This window comes from Pimephales promelas, chromosome 1 (genome assembly GCF_988280905.1).
Source record: "Pimephales promelas chromosome 1, fPimPro1.hap1.1, whole genome shotgun sequence".
Classification (NCBI taxonomy): Eukaryota; Metazoa; Chordata; class Actinopteri; order Cypriniformes; family Leuciscidae; genus Pimephales; species Pimephales promelas.
Genome location: NC_142769.1, coordinates 9,811,424 through 9,823,166, shown reverse-complemented (window position 1 = coordinate 9,823,166; position 11,743 = coordinate 9,811,424). Strand labels below are relative to the sequence as shown.

At 39.4% G+C, this 11,743-nt stretch overlaps 1 protein-coding gene across 9 annotated transcripts in view; it reads left to right on the top strand.

Moving 5' to 3' along the window:
- Window positions 1-523: 523 nt before the first annotated feature.
- Window positions 524-11,743, top strand: part of mpdz (multiple PDZ domain crumbs cell polarity complex component) — a 114,480-nt gene continuing 103,260 nt past the window's right edge. For all 9 annotated transcript variants that reach the window (XM_089125294.1, XM_089125333.1, XM_089125235.1 and 6 more), the window contains exons 1-2: window positions 524-623; window positions 4,136-4,210. In XM_089125294.1, the coding sequence (XP_088981420.1) occupies window positions 4,195-4,210 (16 nt within the window). In that variant the 5' untranslated portion in view covers window positions 524-623; window positions 4,136-4,194. The remainder of the gene's footprint in view (window positions 624-4,135; window positions 4,211-11,743) is intronic.

Here is an 11,743-nt window from a genome sequence, read left to right as displayed (position 1 = left end):
TGAGTAGGCTAGTTAATTTGTAGAGTAGAACAGAAGAAGAGAGTGACAAGCATGTCTGCAATTTTTGCCCAGTGGAATGTGAAAGCATTGTATGTTGGTCTTTTCCTGTTAGTGCTCTGCTGTTGGCATGAGAACATGACAACTAGCCTAGCACTGGTTTCACAATTTTTAATATATTTACTAATGTAGCCTAATAAAAATATTCCTAACCCGACTTGGAATCCTATTTCCGCCACAGGATAATAAGTAATTCCTACTTTTTATCTCTATTCTGACTTTTCCCCATCGCCAAGTTCATATTCCGCAATTCGCACTTTATTTCTCGCAATTGCTAGCCTATTTATATCTCACAATAAGTCTGATATGTGTGAGGTAAAAAAAAAAAAAAACTTCCTTCCTAACAACCATTCTTAGGCTACCTATTCAAATGCAATTTTCAGTTGTGTGAGGGTTACAGAGGTTCAGTGGTCTTGGCAGCCACAGAGCGGCGCAGGAGTGTGTGTGTGTGTGCGTGCGTGCGTGCGCGCGCGCGCGGGGCGGCTCCAGTTTCAAACACAGCGCCCATCTTTAACACACAACACAACCGGACAGACTCCGTCCCGTAGCGAGATACCGCTGCTCTCGTAAGTCTTGATCTTCAAAACTCATTATTCTCCGTGAATGGTTGTGAATACCGCTGCTGTCTTTGATTTAATCATGTTGGGGATAGGCTACATTGTAACTAACGTGCTTTTGTTAGAATGAAACAATGTCGCGCGCGCATCATCTATCCTTATTAAAGCCGCCCGTATATCGTTGTCCTAATGCCGTTTACCGCACTTCGTTTGCTCTGTTTTATAAACTTTTCTCGTAGGCTAGTTCGTCACGCCAGCAGCCTGTTGCTTCCTCTGTGCACTGCACGAAAAGCGGATTTTATTCCCGACAGGCCTGAGGACACAAAGAGATCAGCGCGATCTGCGAGTAACGGGACATGCAATGTCCCAAAGCAGGCACTTTTATGTGGATTTTTGCTATATGAGGTGCACAATAAAGCTATTATTACTTTCAAAAGCTACTTTTGAAATGAGTTGGATTGTAGCTATTGTTTCACCCTTGTCCCAGATCCAGCTTAGCATTCTTAAAACATTGAAATTCATAACAAAATAAGTAGGCTATTACATTTTGAAAAGGACTAAACAATGAGCTAAATAAACACAGTATTTAAATTATTCAATTTAGATCTATTTTTACACAAACTACACCTGTCCCTTGAATTGTAACATCATTTCAAGGACCAGCAACAATTTTTTTGCTCCTGAATTTAGTGTACTTGGTTACCATGGAGACAACTGTTTCAGTGACAAACATGAGATGGAATATAAAACATGAAGAAAGTCACTTGTGAGCACTTTTGGTTATTGTTATAAACAATGAAGCTGCAATTTGATCGAATTGTGCAAAAAAAAATAAAAAATAAATAAATAAAATTAAAAGTATACTGTTAAAAAGGTGTTTCCAATGGGGGTTTTCTTAAAAGTCCAGGGCCAAAAAAAAAAAAAAAAATGAACCAAAATGTTTCAAACAGCTGCTGTGGGAACACTGTCTTAATGCAGATAACATGCCAATTACATGTTTAACTTTAAATAGTGATATATCTCATATTCTCATTCATTGCTTTATTACTCTGTAATGGAGAGTAGTAAATCCTACACTGTAAAAAAATATTGTTGGTTTAACTTAAAAAATTAAGTAACCTGGTTGCCTTAATTTTAAGTTCATTGAAATGGAAAAATTTAGTTAATACAATGAAGGAGATTAATTTAAACACTAGAAACTCAAAATATTATGTTATCCTAACTACATAAATTATTTAAGTTGATTTGACAAAAGAAAAAATGTGATTACAAATCAGGAAATTTTTTTACAGTGTACTACTTTCTACTAATTTATCTGTTTTTGATTTTTTTTTTTTTTTTTCAGAAATGGCACAAGCATAGGTTTGAAATGGCTGTTTGTATTGGTTCTGGTTGCATGTTGTCTTACTCTAAACTGTCATGGGACTATGTGTAGGAGGGAAAAGACTTTATCTTCAGCTTCTTGTTGTAGGCTAGTTGTTGCCGTCACCGCTAATTAAAACTGTCGGGAAGCGCCACATAAGAGCTTAATCCTCACGTAAGAGCATTAGTCCATATGAAGACAGCAGCAAGGCTAATGTATAGAGGGTGGATAAGGGTTTGAGTATTGCTATGCTGCTTATGCAGTGGTTTTCACATGGCTTTGGTTTTTTAAATATCTATTGAATTGTGTTATTGAGTTTTGTGCTCTTGGTACCCAATAAAACAAAGGGTGAAACAAATAGTAGTAAATGATGTTTATCTTTGTTGCAAATTAAGTCTGGGTTGCTTTTTTATTTATTTACACTGCTGTTCAAAAGGTTTTGGTCGGTGAAGATTGTTATATGTTTTTGAAATGAGTCTCTTATGCTCACCAAGGCTGCATCAGACATACAGTAAAAACAGTGACATTTTATTACAATTTAAAATAATTGTTTTTGAATATATTGCAAAATGTAATTTATTCCTGTGATCACTACTTCAGTATTCAGTGTCACATGATCCTTCAGAAATTATTCTATGCTGATTTGCTGCTAAAGAAACATTAACATTCTCAATGTCAAAAACATTTGTGATGCTTCATATTTTTGTGGAAACTATTTTTGATGAATAGAAAGTTCTAAAGAACAGCATTTATTTGAAATAAAAATCTTTTATAACAATGTAAAAGTCTTTACTGTGATTGCTAGTACCATATCAGAAATAGCCAAGCATCAAGATAGCAGCGCCTTGTCAACACAAAACTCTACAGACACTGTCCAGACTGCTGATAGGGCAAATATTTTTTTTTATCTCTGTCCAACCATTTCGGGCCTGCCGATGGCAAATAATGTATGTTGGGCTGTTTTACCTCAGCATTGGTAAATCTTGTCTACCTCCCATTGTGGTCAGTGATGATAAAAACTCACATTAGTGTGTGCTTAAAACCACAATGTAGCTATTCACTCTAGTCATGTCGTTTACAAGCGTCTCTAAGGAAACCAGACCCAGACTCTGTGTCCCATCGTCATGGAAACCACGAGATGGGTCACCTGACCTGTCTGAGATTTAAGACTAGTGCTGTAATATGCAGTTTCTATATGAACTGGTACACTGTTCATTTATGACAAAAGGGAGAACTAATTCTGTTTGCATTAGGGTTTTCTTTTTGATAATTAAATTATAATATTCCTGCAAAGCCTGACAAATAAAACAATAATAAGAAAAAAAATTTTTTTTTTTTAAATGTTTAGTAAACTATTTAGACAAAACACGTAGGAAAATCAAAATAAAGTGTGCATATGTGTTATGTTTTGTATCTTATTTGATACATCAGGCATTTATGTCTCATGTGATATAGTGAGAATATAAAGTTCACACTGACTGGAGGAGGAAAAAAACACCAATTTGAGGCCAAAATGTTTATACCATATGGACAAAAAGTAAGATGAATTTCTGATAGCTTGTAATGTAGGCAAAATAAAAGAGATCTTTAGAAGTAGTAGTAGAAGACTACTTACAAAAAATAATATAAATATCAGTTGTTGCTCTATATCTACTAATAATGTGTCTTAGTAAGATGACATTTAAATACTTAGTTTCATGATGTTTTTCTGAATTAATGACTTGATCTCAAAAACTTCAGAAAAACAGAGCAAAAACTTTTTTCCATGAAAAATTATCTCATAATTCTAAGATAATTAACTCATAATTCAGAAAAACAAAGTAGATTTTGTTTCCTCAAGTGAATGCAACATACTTACGTAAAGCTCTGTATAGTTAAAAAAAATAATGCAATGCAATACAATGATGATTTTAGTTCTTAAATCCATCTTGTAATAATACTAACAATATACAAGTAATTTTTACATTTACTTTATCAGTAGGCCTAAATATTTCACAGCAAAAAGACATTTTACAATTTTACTAAAAAAGTATGAACTGTCCATCAGGCAACAGCAGGCATAGTAGATAGTGAGCATAATAAATTAATACAGACTAAAAAATGTGAGTGCCATAAGTCGTGCACTTGGAGATAAATGTGAATTTTTTTTTTTTTTTAGGCATAACTTGAAACCCAGGTAATGAGGGAAGACATTAGAGAGAGTAACGAAGGCACAAGATGATCGAAACAATGGGTAAGTTCATTTATTTTTGGTCATAACATTTCTTTGGAAATATGGCCTCTGGTGTCTTGTACTGTGCAGGATTGTGGGTAATTGGTTGTGAACAGGAGGGCATTTTTGCTCCTCTCTGCAAAATCCTCTCTCTGGATTTCTGAAACTTAAAATCCCTGTTTTTGCATGTAATGTGAATTTGTATTTGTGGTAGAAAAGTTTAATAGTATTACACTATATACATGAACGGAAATCTTAACCATTATTTGTTCAGCGAAGTGCAATAAGATTGAGAAAAAGAGTCATATTTCACCCCAAAATCGAAAGAAAAAAATATGAGGCTGCATTTCCTTTATTTCACTGCAAAATATTATTATTTGTATTTAATAATAATTATTTAAAAATAAGAATATTTTGCAGTGAAATTTGACCTGAAAAAGTCTAAATGTTTTATAAAATAAACCTTTTTGTTCTCTTTCAAACATTTGTTCAGTATCACACTATTGGAAATGCCTGAGGCGTGACCAATCCTGGAAGAACCAATTATACCATATGGTCAGTTGACAGACCAATCACAACAGTGATGCAGACGTCCTGCCTCCCTACTATACATTTCTGCTAGCAGTCCCCAATTAATTTTCATTCTTTTTCCCATGAAGAACCTATTTGGAAGCTATACTTAGCAGAACCTTGCAAGGGGTGGCCTCTAAACTATTGAGGACCAGCCATTATCTTAGGTATGTCACCAAACGTGGCTGCTTTTCTGAGGAAATATTCACTGGTAAAATGAATATCTTTCTACTGTTTTCCTATTCATTGTAGTGGGGACCAGCAAATCAAGTTCTCACTTTCTTTCTCAAGCAGTTACAGCTCCTTTTTCTCAGTTTTTCTCAGTAAGTGGTGTGATGGATTGGCCGATCCCGCCATATTATGGGAATAACTGCTGATAAGACCCTATTTCGAGAGGCATGTTGTGGTAATCTCGTTTATCCCCTGGGGTTCCCATCTCTGAAATGGCGACTGCGAGGTGCGAGCACATCCATATTTCTTCTAAAGACTCTCACCCTCTGTGCATAGAGTGTTTGGGAGTTAGACACACTCAGGATGCGCTTTCTAATCCCGAGTGCTGCCCGCATTGCTTTCATTTCCCTTTAAAAGTTTTAGAAGGCAGAATACGAGTCGCAGTCATGCCTAAAGGGGACCCAAGTTTTTCAGCATCTCCCGTGGACATAGATGAGGTTGTTCCTCAGCACTGGTGAGAGCTGATGGATGATATCTGTCCTGAACTTAATCTCCCTCTTTGCATCAGACTCCTTGGCAGGGGACAATGAGGTGGAGGAGGAAGATGATGAGGTGATTGCTCGTCTCTTGGAAGAGGATTTGGAAGAAGAAATCTCATCTAATCTTTCTTCTTGACCTGGCAATGCCATAGATGAGTCCCCCTCCCCCATACCAGGGGAATGGGATCTTAGTGAAGCAGCTGCTAAACTCTCTATACACTGCCCAGGAAGAAGTAAGAACGCCAGGACTTGTGAATGGAATTATATGATGGGAAGAGGCTGTCATGACGCACTTGCCCAGTCAAGCAAGTGATTCCAGCCATCCCAGGATGCGTTGCAGAAATGCAACATTTCTGGGACAAGCCATTCTCACATAGGGTGCCTGTTAAAGGTTTCTTTAGGCTGGACATTCATAATATGGAAGAGTTGGGAATGTCCAAAGAAAGGAAGTTCTCTTGTTGGAGTGTTGGCACCAGCTCACCCTGTGCCTCCTATGTTGTTTCACCCCTTTTCACTTGCAGAGTTACGCAAGAACCCACTCTGGATATGGGGAACCTCAACAATCACCTCAGAATTTACAACATCAAAATGCTGACTTTTAGGCTATCTCACTTTATTCGTCCCAAAGACTGGCTTACGTCAGTCCATCTAAAGGATGGTCCACATAAAATTTCTCTCAAGTTTGCCCATCAAGGCACAGCCTATGAATGTTTGATATTTTCTTTTGGGCTCTAATTAGCCCCGAGATTGTTCAGCAAATGTTTCTAAGCAGCTCTGACACAGCTCTGTTGAGAATAGTGGGTCTCAGAGTGTCAGCTTATTTGGAAGATCTGCTCCTCTGTGCTCTGTCACGGCAGCAGGCAGAAGATTGATACACAAGTTCTCGAATCTCATTTATAAAACTTGGGTTTCAAAATAAACAAGATCAAAAGCTGCATGGTGCCCACACAAGAGATACTCAACATAGGTCTCCGACTGAACTCCTCTATCAAGTGTTTCAGGCAGAGGTGCGCATCAGGTCAATTTGCGGCTGTTTATCCATTTTTCAGAAGTGGAAGAAGGTCCCATTCATACTATGTTTACGTCTTCTAAGGACTGATGGCCTCTACTGCCTCAGTTATTCCTCTGGGACTGTTGTGAGTAAGAGAGTTTCAGCAACCGCAAAGTGATAGTATCATTATGCCTTGTTTATACTCGACGCGTCCGCACGAGCACGAGGCTCCGCTGACTGCGCTTGCACCTCTCCAAACGGACGAGGTGTTTATACTTGACGCGCTCACCGTTGTGCTATTCTGTGAAACGACAGGGGGCGAACTTGAAGTAATTCTCCTCTAAACCACCAGGAATCAGCAGTGAAGAAGTAGTTTGCCGTTTATTAGTAGTTTATTAATGGCTAATTCATTAAAGAGTAAATGCAGTAGGTTTATTGTAGGCTACTTTCACTGCATGTAAACTAGTTAAACAACTGAAGCCTTATTGGAGAGTGTTTAAACCTTAATTTTACCAGCAGGGCTTAATTCTGCTATTGTAAGCTTATTTTGTAAATGTAACCAATTACTTTAGACAAGTGCAAACGAGGTGCTTAATGCAAATGTGTTCCTGTTCACAAAATTAGATTTTATGGTCGCCCATCAATGCAAATGTCTCTGTGTATAGACCCTATTTTTAGTGCTGTGCTCGTTGTCTTTGACTTCCGGTCTGTATTTTGACAGCGATCTTGCATAGGTATGAATGAACTGCTTGTAAAAAATTTCCTGGTCGACATTTGTTAAGACATCTGCTTTACAATGCTTATGATAAACATTACAATGCTCGTGATAACTTTTGTTAACTTTTTTTTTTTGTTAACTCTACAATAAGTAAATCCACTTCACCAGCTAATTACTCATCGACAGCGATGCCATAGAAATATACAGAGAGACAGCGAAACTGGAAGTTCAAAGACAATATTCTAAAGATGACGGCACCCACGTTTCTCTGGCATAAGGTCTATAGAAGGATCTTAAACATGATGGTACAGATCGTACCAGTTCGGCCAGATTCGGCTCGAAGTCGTAGATCTTCGGATGCGGCACCACGCGCAATGTTATAAAAAGTGCCGTGCACACCGCCAGGCAATATGGGGTTTTGCGCACCCAACGCGCACGACTGCCCACACCGCAATGATGCAATTTTTGCCGCACACCCTTCGCGCTCTTGTGGACGCGTCGAGTATAAACAAGGCTTTACTCTGCATGCACGCTCTCCGTCACTGGAAAGATTGTGCGTTGATCGAATCAGGGACTCCACTGAGGGCAGTCTCCACTAGGGGCAGTCTCTGAGGAAGGTTTTGACGATGGATACTTTGCTCACAGGTTGGGGTGCAAGGGCAAGATAGCAAAACTAATTGCCCCATTTTGCTACAGAATGCACACATAAACTTCCTAAAACAGTTAACAGTGTTTCTGGCATTGAAATATTTTGTGCAGTTCCTAAGGAACCACCACACTTTGGAGTGGAGTTGAGTTGGGTAGGATTAGGGGTGGGGTTAGGGATCAGGGGGGGCGGAGATGGGTACGTTTAGATATATGTGAGGTGGGAGGAGGTGGATCTGGATCCAACTATTCACTCAGCCTGGATTTCGTGTTCTGCCGTGAGGACCATCTCATGCCATGTGGGGATTGACAGGAATACCATAGGTCAACTCCCACTCGTATGAACATTTTTGAGGCTTCTTTTACTAAAGGCTGCTTTATTATTGAACAGGATAGTAAACTTCACGCTTTGTTGGTACATAACTCATGGATTACTCAAGAGAAACTTTCAAAACTAATCCAACTTTCAAAAAGTGAGTGAGTCAGCTATCTGTTTAAAAAAAAAGAGAGAGAATAGATAGATTTGGAAAATAGTTACAATCTTCATGTTTGTTTCATACATCATTGAGTTGGTTGACATGCCTGCCTCGGACAGTATTTCTGCAATACAAGAGTTATCTATATCCCATAGTGAGATGCCAAACGAATGGTAGAAAGAGAAGTTACTTGCGTAACCCTGGTTCTCTGAACACAGAAGTGAGGCATCTCACCACACTTCCCTCCTTGCAGTTGCATGGAGAAGAGATATGCTAAGAATGAAGTGGGGAACGCTAACAGCGATATATTTTAGGGATGCGGGACTCCCACATCACTGGTGTAATTGGTGCTTCTAGGATTGGTCATGCCTGAGGTGTTTCCTATAGTGAGATACAACAATAAAATATATTGTAAAAATTCAATATACTGCCCAGCCCTAGAGGAAAGAGAAATGAATGTATGAAAGTTTTCTTGGACCTGCTGGTGTTTGTGGGATTGTTTACAGTCGGTGGTTTCTGAAGAGGTACAGACATACTCCACACACACTGGTTTAGTCACACTCCGTGAGAATGGAAATGACCTCGACTGGTTCACACAAACCTTGAGGCTAGAACGGCTCTCTAATGCCCTCAGCAGGAGCGCAATGTCTGAATCCCAATAGCTGGATTCCGGGGCTTATCCTGGCGTTAGCTAGGCATGGCTGCACAAACCAGTCACACACAACAACTCAGTCCCCTCATACTGCATTTGCATACATACACACTGCATACCTGTCTGACAATTCATAAAAAGGTACATATGCTTTTTAAAAATAGTTCATTTGTATCTTTTTGCTTTCATTTGATGTGACAGTTGAGAACCCTTGTGAACACGTGTGCTTTATTGCATTGAATGTGCACTCTTAGAAAGTAAATTTTTAAAAACTGTACTTGCGGATAATATAATTTTAATGAAGTCAAAGGCCACTTAAGTGCATTTAAACAGAGATCACTTTCATGCTTGTTCCTTAACACACTTAATTACAGTTTGTATTAATGAGAAATTTTTAAATGAGAAAGTTTTACTGTTTACTTTTTAAATCATTTACTGTATATATATATATATATATATATATATAAAATTTAAATTATTTATATTTTCTCATGCTTTAACGAAGGACACCAATTTTGATGTGGACTAATGGTGAACATGGTTTCCTCAAGATGCTGTGGGAACACCCTGGGCCCTATTTTAACAATCTGACCACTCAATGCAAGTTTAAAAGGGGATGCTCTGAAATATCTTCATTAAGCCCCTTTCACACAGAGATTCCGGAAAATACACGGATAATGTGACCCGGCATTTGTCCCGGGATTGTTTGATTTCGGTTCATTCACACTGCCAGTGATTTGCCGGGATCTATGAATGCGTTCATAAACAACCCGTAAAGATCACGGAAAGACACATGACATCAGGATGAGATGTGTAACGTACGCATCGAAAACGTACAAGCGCATACTGTTTCACAAATCTGGTGAACGATCTCAGCTTCAGCGCAGATAGTGTGGACTCTAGCTTCAGCGAGGATCCCGGTCTCTGCTTCGTTCCAGTTTGCAGACATTTGACACACCCCTTACAGCATTGGTCCTGTCTTTTGTTCACACAGCGTGCGTTCCGTGACTGATTCCGGCAATGTTACTAGGTCCCCAACCCGGCATCGATGCTGGTATCAATCCCGGGTCGTGTTTGCGTTCACACAGAAGGCGTTCTGGCAATTTCCCGCCAATTTCCCGGGATCAACGCGCTGTGTGAAAGGGGCTTTATTCATAGGTGTGGTTTAGGCACCTGAACTTTAGTAATGTGAAATAAACCAATCAAAGCTTCATCCAACATACCCAATAAGAGCAGGTGTGCATGTTGCATGGCGGATTGTTATTATTTTGGAAAATTTACCAGATGATTTCGCAGTCTTCTTGATGGACAAACTAATTTGTCAAATGTCCTTATATACATATGTGTCTTGCCACTTTTGAGCAAACACGTCTGATCCATCATTACTACAATTAGCCTGAAAAATTTGGGTAAATGTGTAAGCTAAATTTAGGCCTACCTTTTTTTACATCTTCATGGACACCACAATGATTTCCCTCATGTTAATATTTTTTCTTGTTATAATGTCTGATTTGCAAAAATAAAAACTGCTGCATCTGTGTTGATGAGAGAATCAAAGTGTATGTGCGTTGTGCACCCGCTACATTATGATCAAGCATGCGCGCTTAAAATAGCATTATAAAAAACGCGCCACTGACTTTAGACTAGGTTTTTTTCTGGTCAGTGGCGGAATTGTTTTCAGGAACTGCAAAATAGCACTAGGGAATGTTTGCGGCGAAACACGCCTCCTTTTTGCGCCAACCCGCCCAGGGAGTGCAAAAAATTATTTCCTAGTTTACCGACGTGCGTCTGTGGAGGGAAAAGCCCGCTTTTCAAAGTGTACAAAGTCATTTGCGCCGGGTGCAAGATAGGGCCCCCCCGTGTGATTGCATAATGAAGCAGATGGAAGGAGCACGGCTGAGTTTTGTCATCAGAGCCATATACGACCTGCCCCCCCCCTCCCCCCCCACAATATAAAAGAGTGGTATGAAGAAGATCCCGCCTGTTCCCTGTGTCAAGTACCTGCATCCCTAAGGCACATTCTATCAGGGTGCACTACAAATCTCACCCAAGGGCGCTATACTTGGCAACATAACCAAGTACTCAGAGAGCTGGCATCAATACTGGAACAGAAGTGAACCACCCCAATCAATCTCTCACAAACATCGGCAGGACAGGTCAACTTCACAAATTTCATCAAGCTAGCCAACATCAAGAGCATAGTACAACACCTTAGGATGCAAGCATCCTGCAGTCAGTGCGGGATTGGAAATTGGAAGTGGACCTTGATAAGAAGCTTGTGTTTCCCCCAGAAATAGTGGCTACAACACTCCAGCCAGACATTGTCCTGTGGTCTCCAACAACAAAGCTGGCATATGTTGTGGAATTAACAATACCATGGGAAGATGGGGTTGAAGAGGCTTATGAGAGTAAAAAAAAAATATTCAGACCTGGTAGCTGAAGCATCCCAGAATGGCTGGAAGACCAGTTTCTTCCCAGTAGAGGTGGAACGCAGGGGATTTGTTGCCACATCTACCACCAGTTTGCTGAGATAAATAGGGGTGAAGGGTCGCTCTCTCCAACAGGTCATCAAGTCCATGTCAAGTGCTGCCGAAAAAAGCAGTACTGGATCAAGCACAAGGACCCCAACTGGGCAGCAAGGTCGAGACAGATGGTATTTATACAGAATTTCAACAGAATTGGTTCAAAGTTAGAGTTGGAAACATCTTGGAAAAAATGTCTTTTCCACAAATTTTGTATGCATGCAAATTGTATAATATCCAAGGTAAACATTTCTAGTAATTTTGCAGTTA